Raw genomic sequence first — 18,333 nt, forward strand, 5'->3', positions numbered from 1 at the left:
AAACGTTAGCGGCGCATGCACTTTTAAAAAAAGCGTGATCCCTGCCGTTGTGGTGTGTGATCCGTGGCCTTGTTCCATTTTAGAACCCGGCCAGGGATCACTCTGGCCACTCCCTCCTCCCGCCCTCACCTCACCAACCCGAAGCAAGCTCGAACACATCTCCCGCCCTCGCTCACCGCTGCTGCTGCCGCTGCCACTGATCCTCCTCTTCGGGGCAGCCTGCGATTGTGGCCGGCTTTGGCGGGCCTTGCGGGCCACTTTCCGGCCTCGGTGGCACGTTCCCTCTGACGCATGGGAATCACCATCGGGGGGGGGGAAGCGTGCTTCCAGGTTGGGGGAACGGCCTGCGAGGTTTGCTGGGGCCGGCCACCACAATCACGGACTGCTTTGAAGAGGAGCAGGCCAGAAGACACCGGGATGGAGGGAGGGTAAGCAGGGGGATCAATACAGGGGGCCAGAGGGAGAGGGAAAGGGGGGCTGCTTTGGGGGAAGGGGGTGTGCTGCAGGGAGACAGAAGGGGCCATGGAGAGATAGGGAGAGGGAAAGGGGGGCTGCTTTGGGTGGGAGATGTGTTGGGAACATACAGCTTTGCTCTGGGGGGAAGACAGAAGGGGCCATGGAGAGACAGGGAGAGGGAAAGGGGGCTGCTTTGGGGGGAGGGGTGTGCTTAGGGCAAACAGCTTTGCTCTGGGGTGGAAGACAAAAGAGGGCCATGGAGAGACAGTTAGGGAGGAGGGGAAAGAGGGCTGCTTTGGGGGGAGGTGTGTGCTGGAGGCAGACAGCTTCGCTCGGGGGGGGGAAGACAAAAGGACACAGACAGTGGCCAAGGAGAGAGAGATAAAGAAACACAGACAGACAGACACATCTATTCTAGCACCCGTTGATGTAACGGGCTTAAAGACTAGTATTTTATAGTTATCAAAGTTGGTCAGGGCACTATATATGAACGGACATGATTATCATGATTCCTAAGTAGCAGGCGAGCTCCTCTAGCCCTGGTGTGCCAGATACCAGTCAAAATAATATGCCAACCACATCACATGAAAAGGTTTGTTTATTTTATTGATTGATTTTGAAAAACATACAGACAGTGCAATCAAATACAATAAACTAACCTCATAAAAGCACATATATATAACAAATATATATTAGAATAAACCCTCATTCTTATAATCTCTCCCGCCCACCCTCCCTCCCTTTTACTGGAAGTGTATTTAGCTTGTAATATCAGATCTGGTAATATAGATTAATTTATGACAGCTTCAGTTACCTTGAATGTGTGTTACAAAATCATCTTGATAATATTCCTTCGTGAATGCCTTCAGGTTCATTATGAAAGTACAAGAACACCTGTAATCTCGATAGCAGGGGTATCTTTCTAGAATAATCTGAAGGAATCTCTGAGATTACTTGTGGAGAGGCAAAAATTCAAGAAGATACTCAAAACAACCTGTTTATAGAGGCCTTACTAACTGAGTAATGATGTAGGAGAACCTTGGAGATGTGTTGTCTGTCTGGGTAGTTGCCGTGCCATATTTATGATTGTATTTTGTAAACCGCTTAGGGTTAAGTGGGTAAGAAATGTTTTTAAATAAATATTTACTATTCACCTTGGAAACTATGAAAAGAGACTAGATTATGATTCCTGATTTTTATTTCACAGTCAAAGAGTCCTTGTGGAATGGCATAATCCAGAGAAGAAAACCCCTGTAAATGGCCACTAGCCTTTCCAAAACCCTCCTTTTACCCACTCTTCACCCCCTCATCCAATTCCATCGAAGCCCCATCATTGTAGAAATATGAGTCTCTTCCACACTGGCTAGGGTTGCCAGATTTTCCAATTGAAAAATCTGGACCCCCTAGACCCGCCCAAGCCCCCCCTCCCTCAAAAGGAGGACATGTTCAGGGAAATTCGGATGTCTGGTATCCCTAACACTGGCGCTTTTGGGTTCATGTGTGTTTTTATTCAAGTCTATTGGAGTCCTATTGTCCTTGGGCCTAGCACTCTAGATTCATCCTATAGAACAGTGTTCTTCAACCACCGGTCCATGGACCAGTGCCGGTCCACAGAAATTTCCTGCCAGTCCACATGGCCACCACGTGCATCAGGCCCAAAACAGTGTTCTTCAACCGCCGGTCCACGGTGCGATCGATGCGGCGTTATCTTCGAGCCAGCTCCCTCTTCCTCTCTGATTCAGTGCACAAAGCCATGGGGCAGCGGCTCCTACGGGCATCCTGCACCTGAACCGTAAGCCTTCTCTCTGTCGTTGCAACGTCAGAGGGAAGGCTTCCAGATGAGGCAAGGTGCAATTAGTACTATTATGGGGGCGGGGTCTGGGGTGGAGATGGGCGGAGTATGGCCCACGACTTAGCCCAGTGTTCTTCAACCGCCGGTCACGGACCGATGCCCGTCCACAGAATAATTCTTTTATTTCTGCCGGTCCATAGGTGTAAAAAGGTTGAAAAACACTGCTATAGAACACAGCTCAGAAGCAGCAGCCAACACTGAAACAGTTGTTCATTTAAAGCAGTGGTACAGAAGTTTTAGTGGAGCCACAGAGGTAGGGTTAAAGAGAAACTTAAAAGAGAAGGAGTTGGTATAGCAGGGCTTGAAGGAATTTTTGACAGTTTGGAAACACATGTCAAAGGAACTCAGAATAAGGTCAGAAATTAATTATCTTCTTCTCCTCCCTTCAGAAAGAAGAAAAAGCCATGATTGCGAAGATGAACAGGCAGCGTACAATTCCATTGGTCATAACCCTTCACCCTGGGCATCGATCGACCTTTTTACAACCATCTCACTACTCACCAGGTCTCCAAGGAGATGAAAAGAATGGTAAATATTTTCCGCAATGGGTAGTATGTGATTGTTGGGTTGTTATGAAGGACCATTCAGTTGGAAAGGACCTTCAACTAATCCCAAAGAAGGGACTTTCTTACTGCCCACGTGGTTGCAAAGTCTATGAGTCCTTCTACCTGAGGACTTTGAACCAATTTTCAAAGTAAAAGTTGTGCATTCTTTTTATCCATATACAGTTGGACAGTTTTTAAGTAGCCTGTTTTCCATGGGTGAATAGATTTTGAATTGCCTTTCCAAATGGCTCAGGATAATGACCGCAAGTGGAAACAGATCTGAGAAATGCAAAAAGATAGCAAACAAACCTTCGAGTTTCTCTTTGAGCATGCAGATTATCAATAAATATTTAAATACATCATTAGATGGTACAACACTGAGTGGGATTGTTGCAGTAGACAGCCAAAAGAAGTCTGCATGTATCGGATGCATTAGGTGGAAGGTTTTGATCTAAATTAACATTGCCACCCCTCACCAGATCAACCGAACATACTGATCCAGTCTTGGCTTGCATGGATTTATAGCTCTTATTTTCTTAAGGAAATTAATGAGAAAAGTGATGAAAGTGGGGATATGATCTGGCAGTGTAACTTCAGTGATTCACAGAACCCATGTCCGTTAAAATCCATCAGTCTGTGAAAAATAATGGAAATTGTACACTCATAGAAACTGCAATGTTTCCTTCTCAAATTATAGTTACAGCTATGCACGACGCTGGCTATTAATACTGACGGTGGTATATAGTGACTAATTACAGGCTCACTGAAGACTTTTTGGGCTCCAATTTTTACTTTGAAAGTAGTAATAAACTTGTACCACCACATCCCAGTGTCTCAAAAAAGGAAAATCTGTCATGAACTAAAAATATTAATGACTGGGTTTGAGTGCATGAAAGATGCCGTTATGCAAGAGTTTGCCCCATTGTGATGTCATAGGGTTAACACTTTAAATAGACTCTGCCTGTAGTTGCAGGATAATAGGTGGCCTTCACATTGGGTGTGGCCTCCACTAGCTCCTTCGCTCCTTGTCTAGAGAGCTTGAACCCCCAATTGCAGCTTCCTTTCACCCAGGCCTGGATTTTAGAGTAGTCATATTGAATGGGTAACATAATATTACAATAGAGTGCCTAGGCTGTCGAGGCTCAAGGGAGGATACTGTCTGCCTCATTTATAGAGACTCCCCAAAAGGCACCAGTTACTTTAAAATTTTTCAGTTAAAATGGAATATATAACAACAAATGCACCACAAAATACCCCACATCTGATCTTCACTAAAATTTATCAGACCATCAAAGGTGTCTATCCATACCCTCCACAGTGGGTAATCTTCACCCTAAAGCATCATCAGTCCATTTTATCTATCTATCTATGCATACACATATACACACTTAGATGGATGGATGGATAGATAGATAAGGAAGAAAGAGAAGACCAAAGGTCTGTTGGCTGGATACCATCAAGAATGACACGGGAATGAACATCAAGCAATTGAAAGAAGCTGAGGAAAACAGGGAAGCATGGCCTACGGACTGATAAGCCTCACTTGGAGTACTGTGTTCAGTTTTGGAGATCACACTACCGAAAGGACGTGCTGAGGATCGAGTCGGTTCAGCGAATGGCCACCAGGATGGTCATGGGGCTCAAGGATCTCACGTATGAAGAAAGACTAAAGAGATTGCGGCTGTACTCACTTGAGGAAAGAAGAGAACGGGGAGATATGATTGAAACATATAAGTACATCACGGGACGCATCGAGTCAGAAGATGATATCTTCTGGCTCATGGGACCCTCGACCACCAGAGGGCATCTGCTGAAAATCAGGGGAGGGAAGTTTCATGGCGACTCCAGGAAGTACTTCTTCACCGAAAGAGAAGTGGATCATTGGAACAGACTCCCACTCCAGGTAATTAAAGGCCAGGCAGTGTGACGGATTTTAAGAGAAAATGGGATACTCACGTGGGATCTTTAAGGGAGTAAATTCAGGGGAGGGGATACTTGGAATGGGCAGACTTGGTGGGCTCTAGCCCTTTTCTACTGCTTTTTTCTATGTTTCTATATTTTAGAGCTACATTTTGATTAAAGTGTTTATTCATGGTTGATCTCGATTAATTGCATAAGTAAAGGTATTTTATTTGTTTCCTACTGCCATAACCCCTGCATTGCCCCAGGTACAAAATAAGTACCTGCTTTGACTACAAATTTACTGAATGTGATATACAAAGCAATCTAAGTGGTTAACAATTTTAATTACAATCACATATTAGTCAAAGAACTCCATAAATTGGACAGAAAGACCCCACTTCCTGCTGGTTCGGGGATCGCCGGTTTGGAGGTTGTCGGCAGGAGGGCTTGGGCTCCCTCCTGCCGGTTCGGGGTTGGAGGTTGTCAGCAGGAACGGGCTGTGGCGGGTCTAGGGGGTCCAGATTTTTCAATTGGAAAATCTGGCAACCCTAGCCAGTGGACTACCTCCTGCGGCAGTTCGGTGGGGTGTCGGCAGGAGAGATTGGGCATCTCTCCTGCCACGATCGTTGCACGGGGGGGGGGGGGGAAGGACATGACGGTTCCAGGATTCTTAAACTGACGTTGTTTTTGACAGACACCGATTACAGAATCCTGCTTTTAGGCCAAGGATTGGCCCCTCCTTCACCTAAAAAGTCTTGTCTTGGGCGTTTTGGGACTTGGGCGATTTTGTGGTCAGAAATGTGTCTTAAGGATAGGCGGCAGTGGTGGTTTGACCGATTAAGCTAGTGAACGTAGAGATAGGCCATTCTAAAAAAAAGCCCTCATTTTGGATGGGGGTTTTTTTTTTTTTTTAGAATGACAAAAATTTGAAAAACAATCCAATCGAATGCTCCTTATGTTACCAATTCACAAAATGCACAATAGCAAATCTACTTTTATAATAGTGGAGAAAAGACCTCAGCGTCTCAGCAGGGTATAAAATTTTGTAATCCTCTGGACATAGCAGCTTCAAAAAACTTTTGGAGGTGCAGACACATCCTCGGTCTCAAATACTCCACATTAAACTATCATTCATTGCTTGAGTCTATTGATCATCATATAAATCTTTGTATAATAAATAGTATTTAAATCGTATCAAAACTTTTCAAGACTTTTCAAAACCCAAAGCAAAGAAAAGAAACAAAAACTTATCTGTAAGCAGGAATTTCTTCCACATGCGCCGTGGGCAGAATATCACAGAGGTATTTGTTTCTTTTCTTTGCTTTGGGTTTTGAAAAGCTTTGAATTTTATGTTTAGCGTTTAATCAAATTTTAATAAACTATGAAACTAATCTAATCTTCTATTTGTGCGTCGCTCATACCTATACGGGCTCAAGGTGACTTTAAAGAGAGGCAAGAAGGGAGATGATGGAGAGGGAGGAGAGGAGGGAAAAGAGGGGGGAGTGGAGGTGGGAGGGAAGGGGAAAGGGGAGGAAAAGAGGAGAGAGCAAAGGAGATTAAGTGTCGAACAGATGGGTTTTCAGAAAAGAGAAAGTGGATATTTATGTGAGGATGAAGAATTTCACTTTAAATGAGGTATATTAATGAATGGGAAGATGTTAAATTCTCCTGGAAGAGAAAAGCTTCTAGTATGTTCTTTTGGGGTTAGAACAGACTCTTCTGATTAGAATCATATTTTATGAAAGAGTGTGATAGCTCAGTTTTGAATGTCATATGTTCATGTCATGGAAACCTTGATTTTTTTTTTTTTTAAATTACACATTAAGGTTATACTGACCTGCACTCAGAAAAGAAAAATCTAATAAAAATAATTGTAAACGTTTAAAAGTGGTGAAGATAATTTTCTCAGACTCCTTTTCAGCTGGAGTTAAAAAATTAAGATAACAAAACAAGATACTGGAAAATCACTTCTTCTATTTATGGTTTGGGGGGATTCCGATTAGATGGAAGTGATTATCCCAGGACAAGCAGGCATGATATTCTCACATGTGGGTGACGTCATCTACGGAGCCCCGGCGCGGACAGCTTTTCAAGCAAACTTGATTAAAGTTTCAAGTTTGCACACTGCACCACGCATGTGCGTGCCTTCTCGCCCACTAGAGGGCGCATCCCACCTCGTGGTCCTCAGTTCAAATTTTTCCGCGGAGCAAGAAAGCCCTGTGGATCTGAGCTCCAGTGTTTTTGCCTTCTAGCTGCCGCGTTTAGTTTGTTTTCCTTCGAATTAGTTCGCGGTGCTGTTTCTTTCTTTTCGTTTCTCCTCAAAAAAAAAAAAAAAAAAAAAGTCTTTCGTTTTCATCGGACTCCGGGGGCTCCCGGAATCCGTGGCCGCGGGACGTCGGTACGTTCCCGGCCTTCTCCCTTTTCTTCGTGGATGTCCCGTCCTGTTACGGGATTCAAAAAGTGCAACCGGTGCGAGAGGTTGCTTTCCATCACTGACCCTCACCGGTGGTGCATCGTCTGCCTTGGGCCCGAACATCCGACAGACTCGTGTGATCGCTGTGCTACCTTCCAAAACAGGGCCCTCCGTCGCCGTAAGGCAAGAATGGCCGAATTGTTCGCCGTCGACGCGCCGCCTAAGGCCTCGACGTCGGCCTCGGCTTCGGCCCCGGCCTTGACCTCGGCCTCGGCGTCCTCGGGGGCCTCGGCCTCGCCTCGGCCCTCCTCCTCGAAGGCGTCGTCAGTGAAGCAAGCTTCGGGTAAGTCCTCTGTTCCATCCCCTTCAGCAAAGAAGCCATCCTCGAGTCAGGCCAAGGCGGGTGGGTCGACCCCGGCCCCGCATCGGACCTCGACTCCGCACACCCCGAGGGAATACTCGAGACCGAGGTCGCCCTCCAGGGAGTGTGCCCCGGACTCGGAACTCCCCACCTTCGTGGGGATTCCGGCCTTCCAGGATCTCCTCCGAGCTCTGATCTCATCGGAGCTGTCGGGAGCCCTGGAAGTGTTGCAGCGTGCTGCGGTTCCGGCAGGCCCTCGACCTCGGCCTGGACGCCTTCGGTCTCGGAGGCCCCGGCCTCGGCTCCCTCGGGAGCCCCGGCCTCGGCGACCTCGGTCCCGGGTACTGGGACCCCGTTCACCTCGGTCTCGGCCCCGCCCCGGACCTCGACCTCGGGGAACCCCCTGAGCGGAGTGTAAGGCCCAAAGAAAAGTTGCGCAGAGTGCGCCGTCTTTCCTCCTCTTCCTCCGGGTCTTCCAGACACGCCTCGCCCTCGACGCGACCTCGGACGGGGCGTCGATCGAGGAAGTCTAAGCGGCCCCGAGGCTCGCCTCGGCGCGACCGTTCCTTGTCCTTCGGGGGCGAGGCGTTGCAGGTGTCGGAGTTGCGCCTCAACAACCCGAGGCTCCTCCGCTCACAGCCCATGGGAAGTCTTCCCGGGCTGCCTCGCCGAGGAAACGGGAGAGTGTCCCACGAACCCCGGGGTCCTCACCCAAGGGTTCTGCGAGGAGGACAACTTCCCCTTCCCCCTCGAGGGCCCTCGAGAGGGGATCCTGGGATTCGGGATCGGTTAGGGATCCTCATTACTCCCATGAGGCCTCCCCCTCTCCTCGGTGGGGCGGTCGAGAACCCCCTCTCCCCAGGCTAGGCCGTCCTCATTTTCATCTTTCGTTCAGGACATGGCCCAAGCCCTGGGGATTGACCTGATGGTAGGCTCTCGGTATTCCAAAGAATTTTTGGAGGAACAGGACCTCCCCATTCTTCCTAGGGAGGTGCCTAGACTCCCTCTCAACAGTGTCCCTTCTGCAAACCTGGCTGAAGAACTTGTCAAACCCTCTTACAGTCACGTCTGTGCCTTCAAAAATGGAATCGAAGTATAGGACGATTCCCCCTAAAGGGTTCGATAAGGCGCAGCTCTCACACCAGTCTCTTCTGGTGGAGTCCGCTCTTAAAAAATCACAGCCCTCACGGGTTTCGGCGGCGGTTCCACCAGGCAGGGAGGGGCGGACCCTGGACAAGTTTGGCCGCCGCCTCTATTCAAATTCCCTGATGGCCACCAGGGTTCTAAACTACGCCTTCACCTTTTCCTCCTTTTTTGCGTGGTATGGTGAAGGACCTCCCTCAATATCGGAACTCGTTACCGGACTCCCAAAGAGCAGGATTCGACAAGTTTATGTCCAACCTGTCTCAATTGCGGTTGTACCTATTCCATGCAGTGTACGACGCCTTTGAGTGTGGTTTCGAGGGTGTCGGCCCTCGCGGTGGCCATGCGCCGCTTGGCCTGGCTTCGCACCCTCGACATGGACCCAAACCTGCAGGAACGCCTGGCAGACTTGCCTTGTGTGGGGTCCGAGTTATTCGACGAGTCATTGGATGCGGCGACCAAGCGCTTGTCGGAACAGGAGCGCTCTCTAGCATCCCTGGTCCGCCCCAAACCTAGGCCCCCGCCGCAGAAACCCTTTCGGCCTCCGCCGCGCCGATACCCTCAGAAGTCGACCCCGGCTTTCTCGAGACCGCCTCCGAGACGTCCGTCTCAGCGAGGCAGAGGGGGACAACCCCAAGCCCCGGCGCAGGGCCCTTCTAAGCCAGCGCCTTCCTTTTGACGGGATGAGCGGACGGGGCGGGTTCCCCTCCGCGCTTTCTCAGGAACCCCTTCCTATCGGGGGCCGTCTTCGGTTCTTCCGGGAGGCATGGACCGGGATCACCTCAGACGCTTGGGTGCTCCGGATCGTCTCCGAGGGCTACTCGCTCAACTTTGTGGCCTCGCCGCCGGACAGTCCCCCAAGTTTAGTCCCCTGCAACCGTTCGCAGCTACCGACCCTTATAACCGAAGCCAAAGCCCTCTTGAAGCTTCGGGCGGTCGAGCCGGTCCCCAAGGACCAGTGGGGTACGGGGTTTTACTCCCGCTACTTTTTGGTCCCAAAAAAGACCGGGGACCTGCGCCCCATACTGGACCTCAGGAAGCTCAACAAATTCCTGGCCCGGGAGAAGTTTCGAATGCTATCTCTCCCGGTTCTGTACCCCCTCTTGGGGGAAGGGGACTGGATGTGCTCCCTCGACCTGAAGGAAGCATACACCCATGTTCCGGTGCACCCCGCCTATCGAAGATTCTTACGATTCCAGGTGGGGGACCTCCACCTCCAGTACAGGGTACTGCCCTTCGGCCTGGCCGCGTCCCCACGAGTATTCACGAAGTGCATGGTGGTGGTTGCGGCAGCCCTCAGGTCACGTGGACTCCATGTGTTCCCTTACCTGGACGATTGGCTCATCAAAGCCCCGACCAGGGAGGGGGTTATCTCAGCGACCCGACAGTCTATTGCCTTCCTGCAAACTCTCGGGTTCGAGATAAACTTTCCAAAGTCTCAGTTGAGACCGTCGCAGTCTCTTCAATTCATAGGTGCTGTGCTGGACACGGTGAGCCTACGCTCCTACCTGCCGACCCAGCGGTTGGAAGCCTTGATACGGATGAGCCGCCAGGTCTCCCAACTATCGAGCGTGTCGGCCAAGCGCATGATGATGCTGCTGGGCCATATGGCCTCGACGGTACATGTCACGCCGTTTGCGAGGCTACACCTGAGGATCCCTCAGTGGACCCTCGCGTCCTAGTGGCGCCAGGAGTGCGACCCGGTGTCTCGCCTCATTTCGGTAACTCCGCCCTTGCGGAAATCGCTGCGTTGGTGGACAGACTCTTCAAATCTGTCCATGGGACTATTGTTTCGCACTCCGCCTTTTCGCAAGGTCCTGACCACGGACTCCTCGGAGTACGCGTGGGGAGCCCATCTTGACGGTCTTCGCACGCAGGGCCTGTGGTCGTCAGAAGACCGTCAGTGTCATATCAACGTGCTAGAGCTGCGAGCCATCTTCCTAGCACTTCGAGCCTTCGTTCACATATTGCAGGACCAGGTGGTCCTCGTCCGCACGGACAATCAGGTGGCAATGTATTACGTGAACAAGCAGGGAGGAACAGGGTCATGGCCCCTCTGCTCCGAAGCTCTTCGCCTCTGGGAGTGGGCGGCCTCCCGGAACATCTTCCTCCGGGCGGTCTACATCCAAGGAGAACGGAATTGCCTGGCGGACAAACTGAGTCGACTTCTGCAACCGCACGAGTGGACTCTACACTCAGCAGTTCTACGCGAGGTCTTCGCACGCTGGGGAACGCCACAGGTGGATCTGTTTGCCTCTCCGGAGACACACAAACTACCACTATATTGTTCTCGGATGTACTCGCAGGACCGTCTGGAAGCGGATGCCTTCCTACTCGACTGGGAAGGGAGGTTCCTGTATGCATTCCCTCCATTCCCGCTGATCATGCGAACGTTGGTACACCTAAAATCGTCCACGGCCACGATGATTCTCATAGCACCTCGGTGGCCGCGTCAGCACTGGTTCTCCCTGCTGCTCCAGCTCAGTGCCAGAGAGCCTCTCCCCCTGCCCGTCTCTCCTTCTCTGCTGTCTCAGAGTCAAGGATCCATGTTACATCCCAATCTGCAGTCATTGCACCTGACAGCCTGGTTTCTTGTTCCCTGACTCCTCCGGACCTGTCTCAATCGGTGAAGGAGGTGTTGGAAGCCTCCCGCAAGATCTCGACGAGGCTTTGCTATGCGCAGAAATGGACCAGGTTTTCCACCTGGTGCTCGTCTTTTCACCTGGATCCGGTATCAGTTCCGGTATCCTCGGTTTTAGAATATTTGTTTCATTTGTCGCGCTCCGGCTTGAAAAACCACTTCGGTGCGGGTTCATCTCAGTGCGATTTCTGCTTTCCACCAACCTCTGGAGGGACGCCCTCTGTCACTCCATCCCTTGGTGACACGCTTCATGAAAGGGTTACTCAGGGTTTGTCCCCCTCTTAAACCTCCGTCTGTCGTGTGGAATTTGAATGTGGTTCTGGCTCAACTGATGAAACCCCCGTTTGAGCCACTCAACAAGTCCCTCTTGAAATTTCTGACTTGGAAGGCGGTGTTTCTAATTGCCCTCACCTCCGCCAGGCGGATCGGGGAGTTGCAAGCCTTGGTTGCGGACCCCCCTTTCACTGTCTTCCATCACGACAAGGTGGTTCTCCGCACCCATCCTAAGTTTTTACCTAAAGTTGTTTCTGACTTCCACCTCAATCAGTCCATTGTCCTTCCTGTGTTCTTCCCGAAGCCCCACTCCCACCCGGGCGAGACGGCGCTTCACACGCTTGACTGTAAGAGGGCGTTGGCATTCTATCTTCAACGCACCAGGCCTCATCGGAAGGTTCCTCAATTGTTTTTGTCCTTCGATCCCAATCGATTAGGGCATCCAGTTTCCAAGCGCACTCTGTCTAACTGGTTGGCCGCTTGCATTTCCTTTTGCTACGCTCAGGCTGGCCTTCCTCCCCCGGTCGAGTCACGGGGCACAAGGTCCGAGCGATGGCAGCTTCGATAGCTTTCCTCCGATCCACTCCGATGGAGGACATATGTAAGGCTGCCACTTGGTCTTCGGTTCATACATTCACCTCTCATTACTGTCTGGACACCTTATCCAGAAGTGACGGCCGGTTTGGCCAGTCAGTATTGCAAAATCTGTTTTCCTAAATTGCCATCCTCCCACCTGCCCTTTTTTGGTTAGCTTGGAGGTCACCCACATGTGAGAATATCATGCCTGCTTGTCCTGGATAAAGCACAGTTACTTACCGTAACAGGTGTTATCCAGGGACAGCAGGCATATATTCTCACAACCCGCCCGCCTCCCCGGGGATGGCTTCCTTGCTAGTTATGGAACTGAGGACCACGAGGTGGGATGCGCCCTCTAGTGGGCGAGAAGGCACGCACATGCGTGGTGCAGTGTGCAAACTTGAAACTTTAATCAAGTTTGCTTGAAAAGCTGTCCGCGCCGGGGCTCCGTAGATGACGTCACCCACATGTGAGAATATATGCCTGCTGTCCCTGGATAACACCTGTTACGGTAAGTAACTGTGCTGTTCAGACACCACAGGCGCCTTTTAAAATTTGTAGTGTAAGATTTCGCCCCTCCCCCCCTTTTTTTTTTACTTTATAAGACCAATGCTTTCCTCTGAGTAAATATTCTGCAGCCATGACTAGTATGGCTACCTAAGCTCCTTGCAGGGCCAGCTTAAGGGTTGAACCTAATGTTGGTCTCATTGGATTAGCGCAGCGTCTCTCAAACTTTCTCGAGCCGGGGCACACTAAAGGTAGTGGCCACGGCTTGAGCACCCAGAAGTGTGCGGATGTTGCCATGATGACATCACGCGTATGCATGACATCATTATATTGACATCCGCACATGTGCAGAGGCCCTCCAGATGGGCCCTGAGACACCAGTAGGGGGTGCCAGCAGGGAAGAGGGCTGGAGGGAAGGAGAGGCACTGGCGCCAGCTGATTGCGTACATCAGTGTTTCTCAACTACTTCAAGCTAAGTACCCACAAATATCAACCGAGTACCTCAACCACAGACCTCCCTAGGCCCACCCAAGCTCTGCCCCAGATCCCATCCCCTTTACTAATTGTAATGCAATTTTTTCCATTCATTTTTCATATACACACAATATACACAGCAGATATAAATTCTCAAAACTGATCCATTTCAATCACTATATTGAAAATAAAATCATTTTACCTACCGGCGATCCTCTGTAGGCTGCTGTAATTAGCTTTAAATGTCAGACCGGGAGGCCAGGGGGGAAGCCAGAGGACGCTAGAGAGAAGGGGGAAACATGCAGGCCTTTGGCAAATCAGGCAGGGAAGTCAGCTGGCAGTCGCCTCTCTTCCTCCTCAGTGTGCCATGGCACACTTGGAATCTCAGAAGGCACACAGTTTGAGATACACTGGATTAGAGATTGACACATGATAAAATTAATCACCGTTCTCGTCCCCGCGGATAACCATCCCATGTCATTCTTTAGTGTTTGTCTCAACCTCAGTCCTCAACCAAAACTGTATTCTTCAATGCAAGGCTTGAGGGCCAGTGGTTGTGCCCATTCATACTCTGATTCCTCCCTCTCTCCTTAAAGAATGACATGGGGATGGTTTCCCGTGGTTAACCACAGTGACAAGGACAACTGTCCCCATGACATTCTCTATGGCAAATCTTATGTTCTTTTGTGAGCCAAGTATAGGACAATCAAGCCATTGTGACATCACTGATGAGTTTGGCTCTTAGACATTGGTGGAATAAGGCATTATGATGTCACAGTACCAGCTTTGGAATGTTGTTACTCTTTGGGACCTAGGTTGGCCTCGGTCTGTCCCAGTATGGCAGCTATGTTCTTATGTGAGCTAAGTATAGGACAATCAAGCCATTGTGACATCAATGATGAGTTTCTCTCTTAGGCACTGGTGGAATGAGGTATTATGATGCCATAGTACCAGCTCTGGAATGTTGTTACTCTTTGGGTTTCTGCCAGGTACTTGGGACCTGGGTTGGCCTCTGTTGGAAACAGGATACTGGGCTTGATGGACCTTTGGCCTTTCACAGTATGGCACCACTTATGGTCTTTTGTTCTAACCATCCCATGTCATTCTTTAGTGTCTATCTCAACCTCAGTCCTTTTGCACCAGCAAGGCTTGAAGGTCAGTGGATGTGCCCATTCATACTCTGATTCTTCCCTCTCTCCTTAAAGAATGACATGGAGATGATTTCCCATGATTATCCGCGGGGACGGGGATGGTGACTAATTTTGTCACGGTGTCATTCTGTGCATCAGATGGTGCCTTCCTAGCAGCAGGAGCATGTGCTGTGTATGAGATGAGGCACTTCCTGTGTCTCTTTCACATCTCAAACCTGGCAAGCAGCCCTAGGAAGAGAAGCGGCACAGTTGTAGGAGGGGAGATCATGCTTCTGCCTCTGTCTCCGCATTGGTGCTGCTGGGATAGTTAGAAGCTGGGCAGCATCTCCATCTTGCTGCCCACACCGCTGTCAGTGCTCCCTCTGACATCACTTCTGGGTTCCACAACTAGGAAGTGATGTCAGAGATGTGGGCTGGAAGTGGGAGATGCTGCTCATGCCGGGGAAGCTGAAGAAGTATGGGGAAGGGGTACACTGCGGGGGCAGGGGGGCACTCTGCTCCAGGTGCCTCCCACCCTTGCTATGCTAATGACTGCGTGAGTAAAATCCAGGGGCTTAGTGGATCCTATTCTACTACTATGTGTAGGATTAACAGATGTCCGGACTTCCTCCCTGCCCGACAAGAGCAGGCAGCGGGGGGCGGGGCTAGGGGGTCTGGATTTTCCAAAAGGAAAATCTGGCAACCCTAACTATGTGCCCAACTGCACACCCAACTTTGGGCGTTATTTATAGAATTTGGGGGTAAGAGTGTTTTTATAAGCCTTTTTTGAGTATAAAATAGTGTCTTATGCAAAGAAATACACACTAATAAAACTGCCCAGTGGCAAACATATAAATATAATAAAACCCTAAGCGCGCATGTGCACTTAGGGTTTTGTGTTCCCTGCCACCGTGTTTTTCTGATCCCTGGCCACATTCTATTTTAGAACACGGCAGCAGGAAACACTCTGGCCACTCCCCTCCTCCCGCCCTCACTCACCAACTCTCCCTGCCTGTGTCCTGGCCGCCCCGATTGCCCTCCGTAGCCGTATTCGGCGGCTTGATGCGGTACGGAGCGGCGCTGGCGGCGGCTGCTGAAGAAGGGCTTCAAGCTGCTGAAGACTCTTCCCAAAGCGCAGCAGAGGGTCGGGCGCTGTTTCCTTGAGGATCGCGGCCGGCTGTACCAAACTTCGCAGGCCGCACAGCACCTCAATAGAACGTTTCCTCTGATGTACGCAATCGCGTCAGAGGGAACGTGCTACTGAAGTGCAGAGCGGCCTGCGTGGTTCGCAAAAGCTGGCCGCGATGCTCACAAGGCTACATGCTGGACCGGGGGAGCAGGTAAGGTGTGCTGCTGACCGGGGGAGCAGGGAAGAGGAACCGGGGGAGCAGGGAAGAGGTGCTGCTGACCGGGGGGAGCAGGAAAGAGGAACCGGGGGAGCAGGGAAGAGGTGCTGCTGACCGGGGAAGCAGGGAAGAGGAACCAGGGGAGCAGGGAAGAGGTGCTGCTGACTGGGGAAGCAGGGAAGAGGTGTTGCTGACTGGGGAAGCAGGGAAGAGGAACCGGGGGAGTAGGGAAGAGGTGCTGCTGACCGGGGGAGCAGGGAAGAGGGACCGGGGGAGCAGGGAAGAGGTGCTGCTGACCGAGGGAGCAGGGAAGAGGGACCAGGGGAGCAGGGAAGAGGTGCTGCTGACCGGGGAAGCAGGGAAGAGGTGCTGCTGACCGGGTAAGCAGGGAAGAGGTGCTGCTGACCAGTGAAGCAGGGAAGAAGAACCAGGGGAGTAGGGAAGAGCTGCTGCTGACCGGGGGAGCAGGGAAGAGGGACCGGGGGAGCAGGGAAGAGGTGCTGCTGACCGTGGGAGCAGGGAAGAGGGACCGGGGGAGCAGGGAAGAGGTGCTGCTGACTGGGGAAGCAGGGAAGAGGAACCAAGGGAGCAGGGAAGAGGTGCTGTTGGACTGTGGGGGGGGGGGGGGTGTAAAAATGGGTTTGGAGCTGGGGCTGAAAATAGGGGACATGTGAGGGAAGGAGGCTTTACTAGCACCTGTTAATGTAACAGGCTTAAACACTAGTATAAATATATTTTCTGCCAGTGCAAGCAAGCAAACAACAGTCCTGGTTGGGTAATTATATCAGCAGAGCCATGGCACTTTTAGAAAAGAAATTAAGACAGTATTATAATTGACAAATTTATCTGTGCTTTTATCTTTAAGTTGATCAATTTTACTCCATTAATTTTTAATGTCTTTTTTAATATAACAGGCTGTATTCCTTTTCTTATTATTTTGTATTTCACTGATTATCCAGTTTTTTTTCTCTTTTGTGGAAACCGCCTAGAATTCTTCTGATTAAGGCGGTATAGAAAAATAAAGTTAAAGTTATTATAAAAGTTAGCAGGTATGTTTCTGTGGCATACCCATTGACGTTCCTACAGACTGGAGGTTGGGTGAAGCTAGGGCAGAGTTGAGAGATATGTACATATGTTGTCATAAGATATATATGTATCTGTGCAAACTCCTGCTGCGGAGTAGGAATAACATTATATATTGAGAGTTATGGAGAAACTATTTTATAAAGATAGATATTCACCCCATGACAGAATTACCCTCTATAAAACACAGAAAGAAATTCCATTTCAGGAGGCCAGCCTGCTCTCTCAGCAGCGGTTCTGCTTGTTGCCACGTGGAAGAATTGGCCTCATTTCCCTTCCAACTGGGTGATGCCCTGAGGGCAGCATGCATCTTCTATTGGATGCCCCAGATATCGTTCAGTGGTGACATCTAGTGGCCAGACTGAGGCTGCACAAATACTAAACTCCATAGGAAGCTGTAACCTCTGGCTCCTGGCCAAAGACTGTTATTGTAATGCCTGCAATAAATGGAGAAATTCTGGAGGACTTGCTCTAAGGTGAATTTAAAAAAAATGATTATTGTACTCTGCTAGTTTTGCCTCTGGCGCAGCCTTTTGGTGAAACATAGCCACGTCAGGCACAAGTATTTATTTGGTTGAATTAAAGTCTTTGCTATCATCTTCTACAATTGTTAGTTCTTCTCCCCCACCAAAAAAAAAAAATCCATTCAGAGATATTCTTTTACAAAGCTGACTTTCATTTCTTCTTTCTTTTAGGGTTTTGAAGATCCTAAGGACAAGTAAGTAGGAAATGTCTTCATCTGAGTTCTGTATTTTACTGAAAGGGAATTGCTATTAAAGTATTTTCCTCTGAAAGAAATGAAAAGACAGGGTGACACTGAACCAGATAATTTCATGTTGTTCCTTAATCCTAAACATTTACCCTTAGAGAGGAAAACAAAATTAGTTTATTAGAGCACCATATTTAAAATGGGAAGTATAATATATGTTTGAAAGAAATATTAGTTTTCCAAGGCTTTCCTCTATAAGCCACTTAAAGCTAGGGCAAAAAAGATGCACGTTGGAGGGCAAATAAGCCAGTTATGAACAAAAAGAAGTGCTAGAGGCTGGTATGAAGGGTATGTAAAAGGATCTTGCAAAAACTGTTCACTCTTAGCGGAGGGGGGTGTCCTCCAAATGCATTATTATTAGTAAGGGGGGGGGGGGTGATGCTTCGTCAATGTGTTTTCTGTCACTGGGGACAGGCATGTTGCCTGGAATCCTGAGGACCTTCCCTGCCCCTCACTAATGAAAATCTAATAGTGAAACAGCACCCCCCACTGGCAAGATAGTAGGTACTAGACTCTCACTCAGCTTGCAAATAAATGCATGATATCCCATTACAGATGTAAAGTCTCATTTCCTTCCGTTTCGGGTTAACGAGCACAAATGTTATATGTTAGCACAAAACAAAATATCATGAAATTATTTCTTAAGAACTTGAAAAGTGTTAGCTGTGTTAGTCTGACATGACATAAAATTGACAGAGGCCCTTAGGTCTTTGACCTAAGGGCCGCCACATGAGCGGGCTGCTGGGCACAATAGACCACTGGTCTGACCCAGCAGCGGCAGATCTTATGTTCTTATGACAAAACTGGTTCATGCCTTAGTCTAAAAATGTTTGTTTTTTAATTCTTTGGAAGCTTTGTGTGA

At 49.5% G+C, this 18,333-nt stretch overlaps 1 protein-coding gene across 1 annotated transcript in view; it reads left to right on the plus strand.

Annotated features, from left to right (window-relative positions):
- Positions 1–18,333, plus strand: part of ADCY5 (adenylate cyclase 5) — a 477,676-nt gene that overhangs the window by 342,471 nt on the left and 116,872 nt on the right. The window contains 4 exon segments of the mRNA XM_033944132.1: positions 2,698–2,737; positions 2,740–2,769; positions 2,772–2,836; positions 17,398–17,420. Of these exon segments, the coding sequence (XP_033800023.1) occupies positions 2,698–2,737; positions 2,740–2,769; positions 2,772–2,836; positions 17,398–17,420 (158 nt within the window).

The sequence above is a fragment of the Geotrypetes seraphini genome, chromosome 5 (genome assembly GCF_902459505.1).
Source record: "Geotrypetes seraphini chromosome 5, aGeoSer1.1, whole genome shotgun sequence".
NCBI classification, from domain to species: Eukaryota; Metazoa; Chordata; class Amphibia; order Gymnophiona; family Dermophiidae; genus Geotrypetes; species Geotrypetes seraphini.